The sequence below is a fragment of the Anolis sagrei genome, chromosome 3, assembly GCF_037176765.1.
Source record: "Anolis sagrei isolate rAnoSag1 chromosome 3, rAnoSag1.mat, whole genome shotgun sequence".
NCBI lineage: Eukaryota > Metazoa > Chordata > Lepidosauria > Squamata > Dactyloidae > Anolis > Anolis sagrei.
Genome location: NC_090023.1, coordinates 77,275,347 through 77,297,450, shown reverse-complemented (window position 1 = coordinate 77,297,450; position 22,104 = coordinate 77,275,347). Strand labels below are relative to the sequence as shown.

General features: G+C 40.4%; 1 protein-coding gene across 1 annotated transcript in view; it reads right to left on the bottom strand.

Moving 5' to 3' along the window:
* Nucleotides 1-20,878, bottom strand: part of MAOB (monoamine oxidase B) — a 61,085-nt gene extending 40,207 nt beyond the window's left edge. The window contains exon 1 of the mRNA XM_060770227.2: nucleotides 20,672-20,878. Within this exon, the coding sequence (XP_060626210.2) occupies nucleotides 20,672-20,726 (55 nt within the window). The 5' untranslated portion in view covers nucleotides 20,727-20,878. The remainder of the gene's footprint in view (nucleotides 1-20,671) is intronic.
* Between the last annotated feature and the right edge of the window lie 1,226 nt (nucleotides 20,879-22,104).

Here is a 22,104-nt window from a genome sequence, read left to right as displayed (position 1 = left end):
CTACCGCCCTTTGGTGCCTGTCAAAGTTCTCGGGGGAGGAGAAGCAGAAATCTTCATTTGGGGGCTTGTACACAGAGGTGATGGTGATGTTATTAAGCTCTACTGTTATAACCTCGATATTGTTTTCTTCAGTGTTGTGGGCACTGCTGACTTGGAGGCCTGGTTTGACAAAGACAGCACTTCCATACTGTGCATGTGGTCTTTCCGCTACTAGGATCATTCCTGGAACTTTGGGTCGTTTCTGTCGTTCATCCCTGTGTGTTTCTTGGACACACAGCACGTCACATTTCTTATCTCGGCACAGTTCATAGAGCAGTTGTTCTTTGGCAGCTGACATTCCTTCGATGTTGATTGCGATTATTGTCATGGTTGGTCCTGAAAAGGACCGTTGGTTGTTTTGCTTCCTTGTTTGCATGCTTCAAGTCGTCTCCGGTTGCTTCTGGGTTGAGAGAATCGGCCGTCTATGAAGACGTTGCCCAGGGGACGCCCGGATGTCTTGCAATCCTGCGAGGAGGCTTCTCTCATGTCCCCCTAGATGGAGGTTAGGCAAGGCAAATGCAGCAAGCCTTCCTAAGTAACTATGGCAACCTACTATCAAACAGCATCCCCTCAAAGATACTGCAACTAAGGAGACGGCCTTCCAAGGGCTTTTAGAATTCATGTTTAATCTGCCGAAATTGATCTCTTATCACAAAGTAATCTGTACTGAAATTACTAGATGACCGAAATGTCAGGCATCTTGGTAATTATTCTCCAATTTTGGCCTTTTGTCTTCCTGCTGGTCACTCTGTCCCTCACAGGTCCGCTTTAAAGATATGACCAAAGAGATTTTGACAATAGCATTTGTATCCTTATTATTTCTGATAAGATATTTTTGAACTAATATATTCCACTCCACAACATAACACAGTTACAAAACTGCAGAAGTGGAATAAATTATGTAACAGAGATCCATCTTTTGGATCATCACTAACTCTCTTGTTGTATCAATATAACCAGTCTTAAGTTTTAGAATGTACTAAATGCTAAAGACATAACCACAGAGTGAAGAAAATGCAATCTTCCAGATGTTACTTCTCTTCCTTAGTTAACGCAGCCAATTGTAAACAATGATGAGATTACAGATCAGCAACATTTGGAGAACCACATATTCCTGCATTAAGATGATATTGAATCTCCATGAAAATCTGTGCTGCTTTTTAAAATAAGAACAATAATGCAACAACTGTTCACAGTGTGTGAAAATCTGATCCTTAAACACTCCACACTTTAATTTGAATATAGAACCAAAGTATGACCTCTCATTCTCTAGTCTAGAGTTTAGTCTGGGGTTTATATTTATAGAAGCAAACTCTTTACAGTCTGTATCCAGTAAATCAAGAGATTAATGAAGCAGTGTTTGTATTTCCAACTGGTAAAAGAACATCAAACGAAGGCATTAAAATATAATTTGAGCAATTGTTTCACTTTTGCAGTATTTTTGCCCATTTTTAAAAATGGTGCTAAAAAAATAGAGGAAAACATTGAAAAAAGATATTCAATACATTTTATAGTACTAGACTACAGCCCTTTGCTCTGGTTTCATATTAATCCACATGATTTCCATGTCCTCTTCTTCCATCCATATGAGTGCAAGTATATGGACGACTCATCAGGAAAACGCAAAAGAATGGGGTGAAGTAGCACAAAGAAGTAAGAAGAATCTGTTCCAGGGTATAGCAATGACAGAGGATATGAAGTATTCTAAGTATTTAGAGATTTGGTAACTAAAAAGGAGAAGAGGTAAAATTACCAAGGGAATCTGAATCCAGACTTCTAGGTGCAATTTTTCACAAAGCTAGAAATTTGGAGATGTTTTTGTGTGCCTTCAAGTTATTTCTGACTTATGGCTAACTTTTCCAGGTTCACCCAGTGGGTTTCCATGACCAAGCAGAGATTTGAATCATGTTCTCCAGAATCATGGTCCAACACTCAAACCACTATGCCATGCTGGGTATCTAGAAATTTGGAGACTGAATGCATATTTAATGGAAGGAGGCTGAATTCTAATTTGGAGGGAAATTGTCCTCAATTTCCCCTTTCTGTAAACACAATCCTGCTTCTGCTATTTTTGACTCTGGCTTCAGTCACCATCAGCTGTGACCCCGATTGACTTTTAGTTGGGTTAACATTCCCATTCTGAGAGAGTTATGAATACTCTAAACATTTATCTGTGCTTTCTGTTTCTCAGCTCTTTCCAGAGATCAAAAACCACTTTTTCATCCACAAATAAAAACAAAGTTTAAGGGCAGAGAAGCATGGTATACAACATGAAGCTTTAGACTTTCATATGCTGCTCTTCCTGCAGATTTTCTTTCATGAATACATTAGGCCAGGGTTCTCAAACATTTTCAGCCACAGAGCCCTTTTTTAATCATTTTGGAGCCCTCCAAAATGTTTATATATTATGTTATACCATGCAGGAAAAGAACAATCAAAGCACCCCTCAAAAGATGGCCACCCAACCTTAAGAAAAAGAAGGAGGAGAAGAACCACCACCACCCCTGGGGCCATCTAATTCCTGCTTCTTGGCAGGGGGTTGGACTGGATGGCCCATGAGGTCTCTTCCAACTCTTTGATTCTATGATTCTATGATTCTATCTATCTGCTACTCGATTTTCAAAAACTCATTTCAAAAAGTGGCAGAGGAAATTCAGTTTACCTTCACAAATATTACAACTCTGAAAAGACTTAGCAAGCCTTACATAATTGAAATAAATTGTGTATACCAGTTATTTGCTTCACCTCAGGTCCATTTATGTAACATGCCTCCTGTAGATGTTCTGTAGGGAACCAAATTGCTTTGTGCCAAGATTATGAAGCACTTTGATTTCTTCAAACATAGAGAGAGATGTGCATGTTGTTGACACAGAGCAGGTGTAGAAAATAGATGCCAGTTCAAAACCACTCACATCCTTGACCAGTGGCCAAGTTGTCTGAGGCTGATTAAAGGCAGAGTCCAACAATGGCCTCAATCCAGCATGTGCCCAGTGTAGCATAAACACTAACATGCAGAGCTGTGCTATATAGGTCAGAGCCATATACCATTACCTGATTTACTGTAAACCCCCGAAGCCATCTCTCATGGTCATTCCATGCTTGATAGCAATCAGGCAGAATCGGGAAAGACTGACTACCGCATTACCAAAGCCAGATACATAATGATGACATCAGCATGAAGATCCATGGGGCTCTTTTGGAGCTTCATCAGTTTCGTAAGCATTGTGTGCCTGGCAGGGAAGGTTGCAAGATGCTTTTCCAATTCCATCTGCTCATCCTGAAGCACAGAATAGTCATGCGAGGTGGCTTTGAGGTTTTACAGTAAAGTGTGGGAGGGTCTTTGTGGGAGAACACAGATAGGAAGTAAATACTGATCCCAAAGGATCCAAGTTACACATCCACATGCACAAGGTACACTTGTACACGTGGATGTCCTAACCAAACTCTGAACAATATCTGGCAGAGTATGCATTCCTGGTTCAGCATCCTTTTAAGAGGCTCTTCTGACAAGTGAGTGGGTCACCTTGGAGAAGTCGCACACCCTTAAACCTGGAAACCCCTGTGATAGATTCAATTTGGTGTCACCATAGGTTGGAAACAACTTGAAGTTATACAAGGAGGAGGAGGGGAGGGGGAGAAGGCGGAGAGATATTCCTCTTTAAATTGTTTGTGTCTCATTATGTTTATGATCAAAATCAGGTCAGGTTGCAGATTTCTTACATATAGCCTAACTCACAAATTGATGCTTCCTTAAAAACATCAGTGATCACTTTGTAGCTTATTAGAATACACACACAGAGAGAGAGAGAGAGAGACATAAAATTATGGGATGCAGAGAATCAGAGAGGACAATCCCCTTTTGCTCACAGCTTAAAAAGCAATTTCCCCAACCTTAGATTTTCTTCTGAAGCCCCAGGATTCAGATTATTACATTACCTGGCCCGAAGCCTGAATGTAATAGCATTGGGCTTATTAAAGCAGTCAGCACAATATAAACAATCAGATTACTCCACAGCTGCTGAGATATTGAAGTTGGCATGAGGTATCTTTACCTCTGTTCTTATTCACAACCAATCAGTCAGCTAAAATTCTGTTTAAAAGGCTGTGCTCAAATTATTCAACTTTACATTGAAGTAAACAAAATTTCAGAAGGCTTTAGTTGTCCTCAAAAATTGTACTCATCGTATTATATCACAGACATCTGTACAAATGGATGAATGTGCTAATAAAAAGTTGCTTTTAGATTAAGCAAAGCATTTTGCTTTGTCTAATACAAGAAGTAGAGAATGTGTAGCCTGTAGGCTATATGTCAGCTACATTTATAGAGCCTCTCAAGCTCCTCTAAAGCCCACCTTTTGCAATTTTTGAGAAATTTTAACCCCAAAATGTTCCTAAATAGTTCATAATGTCATTTCCGGGTCACCAAAAATACACCAATCCAGCCTGCAAAGAAATCAGGGATGTTGGTCCCTTCTCCTGGTAAAGTGCTCCACCCCTGTATTAACTATAATGAAATTTTACTAAAACACTAGTAATAAGAGAAAGAGCACCTCATATGATGGTACTTTTATGTGTTCTAAATAGTTCAGGAGCAGTTCCAGTTTAAATTATAACATGTGCACCTTTTTAGGGTACTTCATTTCAAACATTATGGAATTACCTCAATTCTACTTATCCTAGAAATGTTAATCCTATGCAGATGTCAATAATGGAGACAGTAAACATACTTATTGAAACAAGGAATAGTACTGCATAGGAGGTGGCATCCCAAAGTGTTGCTGATGTTGTTTTGTGCCTTCAAATCAGCTGCAATGTATGTAAGGCCTATTATATGGGGGGGGGGGGGGTTCCATTAAGGGCCCATCTATACCGATCCCAAAATGGGGTTGAATCAGCTCTGAGACAACTATGGCCCCTTCTATAATGCCATATAAAATCCAGATTATCTGCTTTGAACTGGATTATACGGCACTGTACAGTCATATAATCCAATTCAAAAAAGATAATGTGGATTTATTTATTTATCGTTTCAGGGGCAGACCAAACAGTTGCACTGCATTTTTTAACAAACATAATCTGCTTTGATAATCTGGATTATAAGGCAGTGTAGAAGGGGCCTAAATAACACAGAGAGCCGAATTGGGTTAACATGATCTTGAACCATGTTAACAAAAATTTCTAGTTTCTTTGCATTTCCCCGAAGACCTCAGACTAGAGCAAAAAGTGACTTTGGGCTTAGGTAAGTGGTTGAACCAGTTCCGTGATGAAACCATCCACAACTGTTTAAACATCCATATTGTATTGGGATAGCATTCATTATCTCAGCAGCCAGGAGGCACAATTATGGCTAATGTCAGTTGTTCATCACCTGGAATGACACTAGCTGAATTGACAAGGTGGGGGGGGGGGGGGTAGGAGAAACAGACATCACTCAGTACATCACATGACCAGCATTAGCCATGTCATGCCAGCTAAAGAACTCAACAAGAACAGAAGGAGAATGTTAAGGGCGAGCCTCTGGCAGTGCTAAGTCAGATTCGGCACCATCAGATAATCAGGACCCCCTTCTGCCTCTGCAGTGATTGAGGGGCTGCCAGTCAAAACCACCCCAGGCCTGATTTGACGTTCACCACTCAAAATCTGCAACAGGAGAAAGGATCTGTGTAGAGGTTCCCTATGAACCTGCTACTTGCCCAATGTCACCCAGGTGGTTTGCATAGCTTGTTTTCTCAACATGCTACCTAATCCAATATTCCAAACATTGTTTATTTATTTGAGATGTTTTTACCACCACCTTTCTCCTCAAGCAGACTCAAGGCAGCTTACAACAAAGTAAAACCATACAATACAAAGTTAAAACATGGTTAAAATCACATTACGTCTTTCCAGCCTCTCTTTTGATATTTACTGTTGCGTTCCTGTGATTCAGCCCTGACTCACTCCACACAGTGGAAGGAGAAGGAGAAAGTATGAAATACACAGAACAGTCCCTGTAACATGCAAGACTTCAGATACATAAGCAATCTATAGACGAAGAGTAGGCTCCCTAAGTAAATATTTCCCATCAACATGTAGCTGGTAAATATTTGTCCATTCTTACTCCCATGCAATGGTAAAGGATTGCATGTCTCAAGAGGACTGTGGTGACTTTGGGTTCTGAACTGTACAGGAGGGTTCCTAATAATAATAATAATAATAATAATAATAATAATAATGCCCCACCTTCATCTCCCCTAAGGGACTCTGGGCGGCTTACAAAGGGACAAGCCCAGAGAGCACAAAGTTAGAAACATAACTTTGAACATACAGTTGTTGCTTCCATGCAAACTATCAGCTGTAAATATGTATGTCAGGAATAAAGCTTGTTGCCATTATGCCTTGCTCACACACACATGTACTTGTGGATTGCATCATAAAAATCTGCATATGTCCAGAAACAACACATGCAATTATGAAAGAATGTCCAACTCAATCTTGGGAAACCTTGAAGTGGCAAAATTCAGCCAAGTTCCGGCTTCATTTCCCAGTCATCTCTATTATTAATAGCCTCTAAAGATATTGGAAGCAGAGGCCTTCAGCACTAGCCTCACATTCTAAGAACATCACTCCTTCTTCCACAATAGGTTTGGTTTCAATCAATTTGGACTTATTCGGTGATTTCAAAAAATGGCCTTGTGACTAATTATGCTGCTATTTAAAAGAAGATTGTGTAACTTGCTTCAATACTAGCTATTTCCTTTGTAGGCTCTCAATATTCAAAATCAAATAGATTATGAAGTATATGAGCTAGGCGAAGAATTACAATGGGCATATGAACTGTTTGATCAGCTGTTTCAGTGTGCTTAAAATCAAGCAAACTAGAGCCAATGCCTTATCTAGACTGTCAAACACACACACAAAGAGCTGATGCAAGTGACAAACAATAATATGCGCAATGCCATATGCCAAAGAAAAGTCTATGAGGCTGCAATCTAGAATTAACCTGTTGTGTGAAACGACTGGGCAAATCATTGTTCTTGCAAAATAATATGCTGCATGTATCTTCAGTGTCATTTTCATAAGCAATATTAAAATGCCTTTTATCTTCAGTCAATAAATGTCCTATCAAGCATGAGGAAATAGTTAATTACATTGTGAGTCACCATAGCCCTCTTGAGACATGCAAACTATTTCAAAACTCTTTAAACATCCTCATTTATATGTTTCTCCACCAGTTCTACTCTAAGAGTTAAAACAACTATTCACTCATAACAAAATTGCTAAGCAAAGACGAAGGAAGAGAAATGGTCCACAGTGATTGGAGATATCACAAAGCTCTGAAATAATCTAAGTCTTAGATATTTTACATAGTTATTATAAAATATTTGTAAGAAAGTCAATGCACTAAACCTTTGAGAAATGTGGCCAGAGTGTATTATAATCACACAAAACTACTAACTGATTAATTTATACTATAATTGGAAATACTTGACTGTTAGCTGTGCTATAAAAAGCTACATGTTTGATCACTAAGTAACCAGACTCGTTATGCTAACCATGACGACAAAAACAAAGACTTGGAGTTAGGCTTTGGATCCAATCTTTTCACCTGCTTTAGATGCTGGCCAAATAAATGCTATCCATTTCTGTATTTGCTCGACCCCGCTCCCACTGCAAATTTGCTATCATGAACCCTGTTGTGCAAGTTTGGAATTTATTGGCAAACTTGAGCTTCTTTTTCAGAAAATAAATTATTTGGATCCATTTTACATATGAAACTAATTTGATTGCCCATAGTTTTACTACAATTTTTCTTTTGAAATCATACGTGAAATAATGAATTTGATCAACACTATGCACATTTCCTAGTAACAGTATAAGAACACTTGAAAGTAATCAAAGCAATTTTGAATACAGTTTCAGTTTACTGTGCTAAGTATGTTCAGTGTTTATAAAGTTGGAGCATTACATAAATTTTGTACAGACAGGCCCCAAGTACCAAATATCCAACTTAGAAATGACTAATAATTACGAATGTGAAAGAAAGTAAGAGAAATCTACCCCTCAGAATGGAAATTCACTTCTGAAAGAGTTACCATGAGGAAAAGGTGTCTCTACTGAAACTTTATCACCAATCCTTGTTTCCACAACAAACCATTTTTTCCAAAATCCAATTCCCGTTGGCCTTCTACTGGCAAGTAAAGATCATTTTTATCCAGGCAGGTCTTGGGTGTGTAAGTTTCAATTGTTTGGGGGTGTCTTCTTCTTTTGTTGCTGTGGTGCTTTTAAATATATTTTTATTGATTTGATCCTATGTGTGCTGTCGCACGCTGGGCCTGAAATAATATCTGTTTACAGGACGTGCCTTCTGTATGCCCAACGGGATGCCGGGGTGCCTCAGCCGAAGGACACCTTAGATTTCCCAACACAAAGTTCTATTGAGGCTCAAAATAAGTTCAGCGAAGTTCTTTATTTGGACTTAAATCTTCAAACAAATGAATTAAATGCTGTATAACCTTGGAAAACCGGTAGCTTCCTCAATCTGCTATCAAGGGCAGGCAACTGGTGGTAAACTGTTCCTTTCTTCCATAGGGAAATCTTCTGATCCCTCCCTGGGCAATCTTTCTTTACTTTGCTGGCGTGAGACCCCTACTCCCAGCTCCAAGCTACTTTATGCATAGCCCGAGTGGTCCCTTACCAGACAAGTTTGCTGTAGATCTGCCAAGCCAAAAGGTGTCCTTTAGTTTTACTCCACGAAGGCTGTAGGAACTGTCCTGTTGCCCCAGCAAAGGCTGGCTGTATTCCCCCAACAAAAGCTATGGGACTGTCCCTTTACTCCCCCAGCAGAGCTGTGAGTAGTGAAGCCTTTGTGCAGGTGGGAAAGAGAATCCCACCAGCACAGTGAGACTGAACAAAGGTCCTCCTTTGCCTCCAAAACCCTGGGGAAAAGGTGGGTCTAAAGACTCTAACGATTATTGCCAGGTTGCTGGCCCTATGGCTGCAACCTGGGGAAGCTACCTGATTGCAAAAAGCATGGCTTAAATAAATTCATACAAACCAGCAAAGCAGGAAAAAGAGATTCAAATCTCCTGACACTCCTGTGCCAGCACACTATGCTTTAATTCAGATTTTGTGTTTAATTTGTATTTAATAACATTATTTAATAAAATCTGGGGGGAAATCTGTTCCTGGTTTGAAAGTGTTATTTCCTGTTTAACTGTGCAGTACTTATTTTGAAAGTAGTTGTTATACTCCAGAAACTTCATTTTTGTGGCTGCCACAAACTATATTGAATTGGTTGAAACTCTATGGGTGCTCCCAGACAGTGCCAAAATCTGTGTTTTAAATTTAAGACAAAATATCCTGGGATCTGACAGTTGGTCAGTTCCAGAATACAGCCCCCCCCCCCCATCCTAACTTTCTTCTTTTGAAGTGGACCCAGATGGAGGGTGGGACATCCAGTAGAAGTTTTTTGGAAAAAAAATCACTGGACCATATATGCACACATGCAAATATCTTAATATAAACACAAGCACGTTCACATTTGCACATATGAGATCCAGTGCATAATGAAGGGGATTTTTAAAATAAAGCTTCCATCTGATCTTTCTCTTCTCCAATTCTTAATTTGACCTCTGTTTAAGATTATAAAGTGTAAAATAAAGAGTCTGCAAGGATATACAGTCATGCAAAGGGGCACATTTTTCAAGCGGAATCAGATTTTAAGCGCATCTTTTAAACATGTGCTTTCTACCTCTTAACCCCATCCCTCCCGCACTTCGGCTAAACGTAGTTTAGTCACACACACACACACACACACCTTTAAATCTGGAAGCTCTTGGAACAAAAGCACACTCAAAAAGACAAATCCTTGAATACAGCTTTATTTCCGTCTTACCACAGGCAAAAGGAAGACAGCTCTGAAAGTTTCCCACCAACCCCTGAGTATGTCATTCAACTATCCCATCACCCTTTACTGGTTACATTCAATTCCCACAATTGCTATCCTACAGTTTCCGTTTTCTCCCCAGCCCAGATGGCCTTATCTCAGATGTGTTCTCATTCATTCTCCCAGCTTCCCCCTCTAAACATCCCATGGGGTGGACGGAGCAGCTAGTTCCAAACTGGTATGGACATCCTGACACTTCTAGGTTTTACATCATGTGAAGAAGGGCCCTATGAGATATTCAATGAAAACTTATCGCAAAATGTGCTGCAGGATAAACTACAGTTTAATAAATGTTTTCCATGTTTTTATGATAGAACCAATTAGGAAATAATATTTATAACCAAGGAACAAAAATCACAGTGTTGCATAGTGTTATTATTAGCCGTGTCATAGTCCCTTTACACAAAAAGTCAGGAGATCCAAAAATAATTTAAAAGCATCACAAGTGCACTTTTAGAATTTCTGATCATTTATCATGTATATTGAAATATTTACTTTGTCAATGTTCAATACAGCCATCGTGTAGTAGTTTAACTTTCTCCTATATGAGGAATCAATATTCAAAACTATATATATTATACTAGGGATTAATTAAAACATAATGTCTTTTTATAACAACAGAATGATTAATTTCTGGCATCATTATTTAAAGGCAGTCAGCCAAATCCCCAAAAAACATTAATAAATATGCAGACTGGGGTTTTTTTTTTTTTTGTTCAGTCCATTACATTGGGGTGAGTCATTTTTTGTGTGGGGTGAAGTAGAAACACAGGAATAAAATGAAAGTTTCATTGTTTCTTTGGAAATATCTGGCTTTGAAATCATTCCCATTGAAATGTAAGACAGGGTTCACTTGATCTCTCTATAATATATATCTGCTTTCTTGTACCTCTCAAAAATGGAAGAAGACCCTCATGACCAAGTTCATGGCTCTTTATTATTTGGTTTGTCTTCCCCATCAACCTAAATTGGATTTGTGCATGTTGAAACAGTGATCATGCTCCCACAACCCTTTGGGGTTAACAAGCCTTGCTTCTGGAAGAATGAGATAGTTATACCTCTGTGCTATAATATTCCTTTGGGGAAGGGTGACTAGTAATTCAATTGAGACCAAAAGCAAGCCTTCTGTAAATGGCAAATCACATTATTTGTATTCACATCTTTCTGAGAGAAGAACTGCCAACAAATTTTTGACCAAGAAATACAAAGTGTGGTTCTTCATAGTTGATATAGGCATTAAAAGTTTATCTTGTAGACTAAGAGGTTATGGCCTCAATTCCTCTACACAAATGTTTTCTTACTCTTCAGCAGTAAGACTATAGTAGAGGCTAGCTACAGGATTTGGGCCTTAAACTGAAGTAGTAATGAGTGTGAATGTTTCACCAAGAAACTATTGTAGATAGAAAAGCACAAATGGGAGGCCCTATTTTTTAAAAAGTATTTCTGATTATAAAGCTGTCATGTCCATTTGAATTGGGCAGAATTAGCCATTTCCATTGGCTTTTGGTTCCATGGCAAAATCTAATGTTGAGAGCACTATATGTGCCACCAGGCCTGTAGCCGGGGGGGGGGGGGGGGGGTTAGGGGTTCAACCCCCCCCCCCCAATTTTTCAGGTTAAAAAAAAGCCTGGTTTACTCATGAATTTTAACTGGTTAACCAAATCCCCATGTTAAGTCTATGAGATGAAAAAAATTAAGAGTCCCTCCAGAACTGCAAGCACTATCTCAAGCAAATATTGACAATTTATTCACACTGTCATTACTTGCAACAATAGCCGATGTAGCGAAGCAACCAAGTTGGGGGGGGCGGTGTTGAATGCTCTCATTAAGGAGGCCAGACTTGGTGGAGGTGGTTGACAGGGGCGGAGCTGCTGTGCACTTTGCTTCAGCGTGACCCTAACCTACCCCCCCCCACCCCGAAATTTTCACCCCTCCTGAAATTTTCAACCCTCCCTGAAATTTTCAACCCTCCCCGAAATTTTTTTCTGGCTACGGTCCTGTGTGCCACACACTATATGCATTATTCATCACTGGAAAGAGTATACCATACAAGATCTCTTCTTATTGCCATCACATGCCCTGTTGGCTCAGCGGCAAGGTATATAGGCTTCTTTCTGCTCTCCAATATTTTTCTCTGGAGTAAAAGGAGAGTATTGTTTGCCTAACAAATCACTACTGAAAAGTCAACAGACAATGTGAAGGCACACAAACACACAAAAGGGGAAACTGCCAGCTAGGCATCCAGCAACTATTTTGTGTCATTTTCCTTCTCTCCTCCTAGCAATTTATTATATTTTATTTTGGTACCGCAATATTCTAGGAACCCCAATATTCCAATTAACAAAGCATAACGGAGAGATTTTTTTAAAAAAGAAAGTTTAGGATAGAGAAATGTTGGATTTGGGAGAACAATTAGGATCTTTCCCAAATCCAATTTTGTTCTGTTGGTTTCAGAGTTCTGGGCTCTTTATATTTAAGCAGCTGCCACCCTTGTTTTATGCGAAATTTACACATAAGAAACAAAGGGATTCAACTTCTCTGAATTATTAATCCACTATCTGTGTCACGCTGGGCAAGTCACAGTCTCTCAATGGCAGAAGAGAGCACTGGCAAACTACTTATGAATACATTTTGCTGAGAAAACCATATGATTGATGGAGTCACCTTAGGATCTCTATAGGTCGGAAGTGGCTTGAAGACAAACTACAATGTAACAATGTAGTTCTAGAGCACAGCTTTTCTTTCTTGGTTTTCTCTGTTGTTTTATTTCGGGTTTTTTGGAGGGATATTATTGTAACAGTGAAACTGTCCGCTGGCACTCAGTATATGAATCTTTAAGATAATATGGACAATGTTACATTCTCATCTATTAAAAAATTGCTCAGTTCAAAATACAGGGAACTACAAGTTGGGTTCTATAGGTTTGTTCTTAACTTGAATTTGTATGTAAATCGGAACAAGTATATTTTCTAAGTGTAACTCCAACTACACACACACACATATGGACAGCATAGGGGTTAACACCCCTGTGCTGTTTGTCTTGCTTCCAGCCCAAGGAAAAACAAATTACAAACGTTTATAAAATATTATTAAAATTAGACACAGAAGTACATCTAATCAAAGATTGTATGTTTCAATGGTCAAAGAATATGAGCCATAATGGCCACCGAGAGAAATAGGAACTGATGTGGAAAACAAAGATAAAATTCACAAGATTTTATGAGCAAAGAGAAAATTTCTACAAGATGATGTATAGATGGTACATGACCCCAGAAAGATTAGCAAAAAGGGAACCAATTTTTTCTAAAAAAAAATCTTGTAAATGTCATAAAATTAAATAACTTTTAACCATATGTGGTGGACATGTCTTAAAACTAAAAAAAATTGGATTATAATTCATAAGAACATTGAAAACATCTTAAAAATTAAAATACTACTAGAACCAGAATCCTTTTTGTCGAGACTTACAAATTCAACATGACCGAAACAAAATTCTGATATTCCCTTTGTACATGGTAACTGCAGCAAGGATTGTTTATGCTTACTATTGGAAACAAGAAGACAAAATGCCTACCTAAGATTTATGGATTGCAAAAATGTTGGACATTTCAGAGATGGACAAGCTGACTAGGTTAATACAATTGCCCGATCCTTCCAAATTTGAAGAAGAATGGCAGCCCTTTATTGACTATTTAAAAGAAGAAAAGAAAATGAAAATATTGAGTTTTCTATAGCATCAAGGGAAACTTAGTAGTAGAGAGATGTAGGAATAACAAGGAAAAAAATAGAGAAGTTAGTGACAAGAATAACAGGATCCCCAAAGATATCCAAGGGATCCTAGAAAGTTAATCTATCAGAGATAAGCTTTATGAAAAAAATAATAGGTTTTTTGAAGAAGACAGCACAGACAAAGTAGGAAGTGTTAGTTAGGGCTTTCTATTTCCCGTTTCTCAACTTTTCTATCAGTGGCGAAGTGGGTTAAACCCTTGTGCTAGTAGGATTGAAGACTGACAGGTCAGAGGTTCGAATCCGGGGAGAGCGTGGATGAGCTCCCTCTGTCAGCTCTAGCTCCCTATGTAGGGACATGAGAGAAGCCTCCCACAAAAATTATCAAAAAAAATCAAAACATCTGGGCATCCCCTGGGCAACGTCCTTGCAGATGGCCAATTCTCTCACACCAGAAGCGACTTGCAGTTTCTCAAGTCTCTCCTAACATGAAAAAAAAACTTTTCTATCTTCTTTGTTTCAAAATACTGTACAGCCATTTTTCTATCCTTCTGTTTCAGATCAGAAAAGAAATACTTTTTTTCTCTTTTCTTTTTTTAACATCATAGAAACTTTTTTTGTATTAGATAACAACGGAAGAAGATGAAGCGAATATACAGTGGAAGTGAAGAACAGATTTGAAGGACTAGATTTAGTAAACAGAGTCCCAGAAGAACTATGGACAGAAGTCCGCGACATTGTTCAGGAGACGGCAACAAAGTACGTTCCAAAGAAAAAGAAAACCAAGAAGGCAAAATGGTTGTCTGCTGAGACACTGGAAGTAGCCCAAGAAAGGAGGAAAGCAAAAGGAAACAGTGATAGTAAGGGGAGATATGCCCAGTTAAATGCGCAATTCCAGAGGTTAGCCAGAAGAGATAAGGAACTATTTTTAAATAAGCAATGCATGGAAGTGGAAGAAGACAACAGAATAGGAAGGACAAGAGACCTCTTCCAGAAAATTAGAAACATTGGAGGTAAATTTCAGGCAAAAATTGGTATGATAAGAAACAAAGATGGCAGGGACCTAACAGAAGCTGAAGAGATCAAGAGAAGGTGGCGAGACTATACAGAAGATCTGTATAGGAAGGATAATAATATTGAGGATAGTTATGACGGTGTGGTGAATGAATTAGAACCAGACATCCTGAGGAGTGAGGTTGAATGGGCCTTAAGAAGCATTGCTAACAACAAGGCAGCAAGAGACGACGGGATCCCAGCTGAACTGTTTAAAATCTTAAAAGATGATGCTGTCAAGGTGATGCATGCCATTTGCCAGCAAATATGGAAAACACAAGAATGGCCATCAGACTGGAAAAAATCAACTTATATCCCCATACCAAAAAAGGGAAATGCGAAAGACTGCTCCAACTTCCGTACAGTGGCCCTTATTTCTCATACCAGTAAGGTAATGCTCAAGATCCTGCAAGGAAGACTCCAGCAGTACATGGAGCGAGAGTTGCCAGATGTTCAAGCTGGGTTTAGAAAAGGCAGAGGAACGAGAGACCAGATTGCCAATATCCGCTGGATAATGGAGAAAGGCAGGGAGTTTCAGAAAAACATCTACTTCTGCTTCATTGACTATTCTAAAGCCTTTGACTGTGTGGATCATAATAAATTGTGGCAGGTTCTTAGTGGGATGGGCATCCCAAGCCACCTTGTCTCTCTCCTGAGGAATCTGTACAAGGACCAAGTAGCAACAGTCAGAACTGACCACGGAACAACAGACTGGTTCAAGATTGGGAAAGGCGTACGGCAAGGCTGCATCCTCTCACCCAACCTTTTTAACTTGTATGCAGAACACATCATGCGATGTGCGGGGCTCGATGAATGGGGTGAAAATTGCTGGAAGAAACATTAACAACCTCAGATATGCAGATGACACCACTCTGATGGCCAAAAGCGAGGAGGAGCTGAGGAGCCTTCTAATCAAGGTGAAAGAAGAAAGCGCAAAAGCCGGGTTGCAGCTAAACATCAAAAAAACCAAGATTATGGCAACAAGAATGATTGACAACTGGAAAATAGAGGGAGAAACCGTGGAGGCCGTGACAGACTTTGTATTTCTAGGTGCAAAGATTACTGCAAATGCAGACTGTAGCCAGGAAATCAGAAGACGCTTACTTCTTGGGAGGAGAGCAATGTCCAATCTCGATAAAATAGTGAAGAGTAGATACATCAGACTGGCAACAAAGATCCGCCTAGTCAAAGCCATGGTATTCCCTGTAGTAACCTACGGATGTGAGAGCTGGACCTTAGGGAAGGCTGAGCGAAGGAAGATCGATGCTTTTGAGCTGTGGTGTTGGAGGAAAGTGCTGAGAGTGCCTTGGACTGCGAGAAGATCCAACCAGTCCATCCTCCAGGAAATAAAGCCCGACTGCTCACTGGAGGGAAAGATACTAGAGACAAAGTTGAAGTACTTTGGCCACATCATGAGGAGACAGGAAAGCCTAGAGAAGACAATTATGCTGGGGAAAGTGGAAGGCAAAAGGAAGAGGGGCCGACCAAGGGCAAGATGGATGGATGGCATCCTTGAAGTGACTGGACTGACCTTGAGGGAGCTGGGGGTGGTAACGGCCGACAGGGAGCTCTGGCGTGGGCTGGTCCATGAGGTCACAAAGAGTCGGAGACAACTGAACGAATGAACAACAACAACAACTTGGCATATTTGTTGGGTCATTTTGAATTAGTGTAGAACTGGATTAAACAAAATTTTTATTCAGTTATTTATTTATCTTCACCCAGTTGTTCATTAACAGTCAAGGTTCATATTAACAAATCTTTAATCTTCTTCAGTCAATTGTGCAAATGTTTGTGTGTTTTCAACAGTGTTGAGTAATGTCTGACAATATATGAAACCTATGCAAAAAACTGAATACAGTAGTCATCAAATATTGGGGAAAAATAATTAAGGGTGGAAATTAAAGTCTTTTGCAATATCTTGCCGCAACTATAACAGTATTTTATCTGAAACTTCTGCCTGCTTTACTGATAATGTCTAACAGATAACAGAAAGGCCAGCTCTTTCTCAACTTTTATTATATATCCTTTAGCTTAAATGTGTTATGTCATATTTGATAAACCGGTCTTAATTGATCAGATGAGACCTTTCAACCCAGAAATCACCAAGATCTAAAGATAAGACTAATAAAGTTTTTTAGTCTCATAAATATATACTAGTAAGCATTGATATGACAAACATTAAATGCTTTTACTACTTACACAACAGAAAGATAACAGGGTCAAACCTTTCTACATAACACCATATCCATTTTGGCCAAAATGACATCTGGTGAGTCTAACTGTCAAAGTCTCAGCAAGAAATTTTATGCTTTAATTGATATTAAAACTGTATCCATTGTAATCATATCATCTCAAAAATACTTGATCAATATGATTAAAATGCAGAATATTCTGAACAGATTTGATTTTTACTGGAAACTATTCCTCTTGTCGCATTGCTCCATCTGTGGAATATAAAACCGAAAAAGTCTTTGGAATGTTCCCATGTAGAAAATACTAAGCAACAACAATTATACTCAAATCCATTCTCAATAACAATCCAGTTTGATCAAGAGGCTTTTCCAGGTGATCTCAGAAGTCCTCAAAATTTAACTTGTCTTGTAAAGAAAAGATTTCAACACTCAGATCATTTTTGTTCACCTTTTTTGCAACATTCTGAACTCTCCAGTATCTTATTTGAGTTGGAGTGGCACAACACATAAAATCCAACAAATGCTAGGTTCAGCAAAGGACAAGAAGGATCCTCTCACCTCTGCAGGAGTCTACCGTATACCATACAGCTGTGGATAAATCTACATAGGGACCACCAGACACAGAGTTGCCTGAACACAAATCAAGGAACATGAAAGGCACTGCAGACTACTTCAACCAGAGAAGTCAGCCATCGCAGAGCATCTGATGAACCAATCTGGACACAGCATATTATTTGAGTACACAGAAATGCTGGACCACTCTAACAACTACCATGTCAGAGAAGCCATTGAAATCCACAAGAATTTCAACAGAAAGGAAGAAATGTTGACAGGCTGGAATGTGCTCATAGAAGGGCAACTAAAATGATCAAGGGTCTGGAGAAGAAGCCCTATGAGGAGTGGCTTAAAGAGCTGGGCATGTTTAGCCTGAACGAAAGAAGGCTGAGAGGAGACATGATGGTCATGTATAAATATGTGAGGGAAAGTCATAGGGAGGAGGGAGGAGGGAGCAAGCTTGTTTTGTGCTGCCCTGGAAACTAGAACATGGGACAACAATGGCTTCAAACTACAAGAAAGGAGATTCCACCTGAACATTAATAAGAACTTTCTGACTGTGAGAGCTGTTCAGCAGTGGAACTCTCTGCACTGGTGTGTGGTGGAGGCTTTTAAGGAGGGGTTGGATGGCTATCTGTCAGGGGTAGTTTGAATGCGATTTTATTTATTTATTTATTTATTTATTTATTTATTTATGAATGACATTTCTATCCCACCTTTCTCAACCCCGGAGGGGATTCGAGGTGGCTTTATACATAGGCAACTATTTGATGCCATTAAAAACAATATACAATCAAAAAGAGTATTTTAAACAGAATTATAAAATACACTAAAACGTTTAAAAACATTTAAACCAGTATCACAATTTTTAAACTATGCTGCCCATAATCGTAATCGTGGAAGTTCCAATAGCCTTTGTACATAATTCTATTTCTGTTTATTGCACAATTTCTCCAAAGTCTTGATCAAAGAGCCATGTTTTTAGGGAAGATCAGAAGGGAGAGGGATGATCTAATGTTTCCTGCTTCTTGGCAGGGGGTTAGACTGGATGGCCCACAAGGTTTCTTCCAACTCTATGGTTCTATGAGACACTTCCAAAGTAAGAGTAGTAGTAATAATAACAATAATAATAATAATAATAATAATAATAATAATAACTTTATTTTTATACCCCTCCCTCCATCTCTCTGAAGGGACTCAGGGAGGCTTACAAAGGGACAAGCCTGAGAAATACAGATTAAAACAAGTGCAATAAAACAGAATAAAAAACAACACATCAGGTAAAAACATATCACAATCACAAAGCAAACATCATAAAAACAATATCACGGTTGAACAATAATAGAAGCTGAGTTTGGGGGGCTCAGAGTTTGTGTAGTGGTTCCCAAACAGAGCCGAGAGAAAGTGCAAAACTCATTAAGGCCAGATTGGGAGAGTAATGTCCTTAGCCATTAAAATTTCAAGATTATAGGGGAAAGGGGCCAAACTAAAGTGCAAGGATCTTTGATAAAATGGACCAATTCTCTGGTGAACTGCCTAGTCAAAGGAACAGCAAAAAAATCCAAGTGTTTAAGCCCTTGCGGAAAATGGGCAGAGTAGGTGCCAGTCTGATCTCCCTAGGTAGAGAGTTCCAGAGCCGGGGGGCCACCACAGAGAAGGCCCTCTTCCTCATTCCTACCAATTGCGCTTGAGATGGTGGTGGAAGCGAGAAAAGAGCCTCCCTGGATGATCCCATCCCATCAGACACATTGCCCTACTTATCCACCTCACTCAGGGTTTTAAAATTCTATCCTTTTGTACTTGGCCTTGCCCACTCAGTTTAATGTCCTCATTATTTTGTTGTGCCCTGTGTTTATTTAGTATTATTTTCTTTTCACATATTTTATTGTATTTCATTTTATGTGTGATTTTATGATTGTATGTTGTATTTGTTTTTGCTTTGTTGTAATTGTTGGGCTCAGCCCCATGTTAGGCACCCTGAGTCCCCTTGGGGAGATGGAGGTCGGGTATAAATAAAGTATTATTATTATTATTATTATTATTATTATTATTATTATTATTTGTCTTAAATAGGCATTTAATCAAGACTGGCAAGGTTCTGCAAGTGGATAGGTCATCACTAGGGACGTCATCACACTAGAGAATCAATCCACTTTAAATTCAGTTTCTTCCTCCTGCAAAATTCTGAGGTTTGTAGTTTAGTGAGGCTATTAAAGGCTCCTCCTTATGTATCTCCTCTGACGTATCTCTCCTTATGAACCATCTAGGACATTAAGATCTTCTGGGGAGGCCCTGCTCTTGCTCCCACCTTCTTCGCAGGTGCATCTGGCGGGGACGAGAAACTGGGCCTGCTCAGCAGTGGCCCCTCGACTGTGGAATGCCCTGCCTACTGATATAACATCGGCTCCCTCCCTCCTGACTTTTTGAAAAAAGGTGAAATCCTGGTTTTTTTTAGCAGGCCTTCTCAAATATGGCATAGCTAAACGGAATTATGGAACTACTTGATAACACAGTGGAATAATGATTTGACATGGAGACGCTCACAACTTTGTATGGTTTTTATATATTTTATATCATACGCTATTGTTTTTAACAGAATTTCTTGATTGTTTTTTACTTTTTATAATTGTTGAATTGTTGTCAATTTGTGAACCGCTCCGAGTCACCTCTGGGCTAAGAGGGGCGGTATATAAATATAGTAAACCATTAATTAATTAATTAATTAAACGACAAACCCCAGAATTCTGCAGCAGGCTCAAACTGGATTTTAAATGGATTCATTCTTTAGTGTTATGAAGAAGTAGTTATTGATGGGGGGTAGGGTAGAAGGGACTCTCAGCTCCAACTTTAGGGTTTCATGATGACAGCTTGAAGCAAGGAGGATAGGCGAGGTGGTTCCTTGTTATGCTAAAAATGAATGAGAAGGGAGTTTGGGGAAGAGAGGACACATCCCAGTACCTTGCAAAAGGGGCAGGACTGGGGGCTGCCAGGGGAGCAATGCCACCAGCTCAGCTCAGCTCAGCTCAGGAGGCGGAGGTGGGTTGTTCCAGGGGCGGGAAGCGAGGGGCGCCCACGGATTCCCCAAGCAGTGGGCGCAGGAGCCTCCCCCAAACCTGGGACTGGGGCCCTCCCTCCGCCTCTCCCCTGGGGCTCCATCCTCCCTGGTTGCACTGACCTGAGATGCCGCCCCCGATCACCACCACGTCGCATTTGTTGCTGCCGCTGTTCATGGTCGCAACCGCTTCCTCCTCCTCTCTTCCTCTTCCTCTCCGCCTGGCTCTCGGTGCTGCTCCTTCTGGCAATCGCGGCCGTGCCGAGGCCCCTCCAGAGCAGCTCCACGCCCCTCGGCAGGGATCGGCCCGGCGGGGAGGCTCCGCCCGCCTGTTGCTGCTTCTTCCCCGGCGCCGGGAGGAGGAGGACCAGGAGGAGGAGGAGGACCAGGAGGAGGAGGCCACAACAATGGAAGAAGGGCGCAGGACCGCGTCCTCTGCACCGGCTAGATCTCAGTCTCTATCCTCAAATCCAAAGAGGGTCTTTGAGGGAAGGCTGGGGGGATTCGGTTCCTCTGACAAAGGCCACAGAATGAGCATCACCTTTCCTCCCTGGCAGGGAGCCCTTCTGTCCCTAGGTGGAGTCCTGCGAGACCTGTGAAGATCTGTGGGAATCATCACCTCATCACACCAGAGAATGAATCCACTTAAAATCCAGTTTCTGCCTCCTTCAAGATTCTGGGGTTTGTAGTTTAGGGATGAGCCTTTAACGGCCTTACTTAACTACAAAGCCCAGAATACTGCAGGAGGCAGAAACCAGATTTTAAGTGGATTCATTCTGTAATGTGAGGCAGTACTAAATAGAATCATAGAGGTGGAAGAGACGTTATAAAAGCATCCAGCCCAAACCCATTGTGCCCTGCAGGAAAAGCATAATCGAAGTCTCCCTGGCCAATGGCCCCCATCCAGCCTCTGTTGAAAATCCTTCAAGGAAGAAGCTTCCACCACACTCCAGGCTGAACAGCCTGTCTGACATTCAGGAAGTTCTTCCGAATGTTCAGGTGAAATCTCCTTTCCTGTAATTTGAACCCATTTTGAAGTGGATATTATTAGTATATGAGGGACGGGAAGGGATGCTGGGCCAACTGTTCTGGCCCAACTTACCTGTTTGAACGTATTTCTCCCTATTACCAGTTAGAGCAGCTTTTCTCAACCTGGGGGTCGGGACCCCCTGCGGGGGTCACTGGCAATGAAGATCTGCGTGCGCTTTTGGAGAGTAGCCATACTATTATAGACAGATGCTCCCCCTCAACGTTTTTTTGTCCCTAGAGTATATTTCCCCACCTGTAGGTAAAGGTAAAGGTAGTCCCCTGACATTAAGTCCAGTCATGTCTGACTCTGGGGTGTGGTGCTCATCTCCATTTCTAAGCCAAAGAGCCAGCGTTGTCCGTAGACACCTCCAAGGTCATGTGGCCGGCATGACTGCATGGAGCGCCGTTACCTTCCCGCCGGAGCGGTACCTATTGATCTACTCACATTTGCATGTTTTCGAACTGCTAGGTTGGCAGAAGCTAGGGCTGACAGCGGAAGCTCACGCCGCTCCCCGGAATCGAACCTG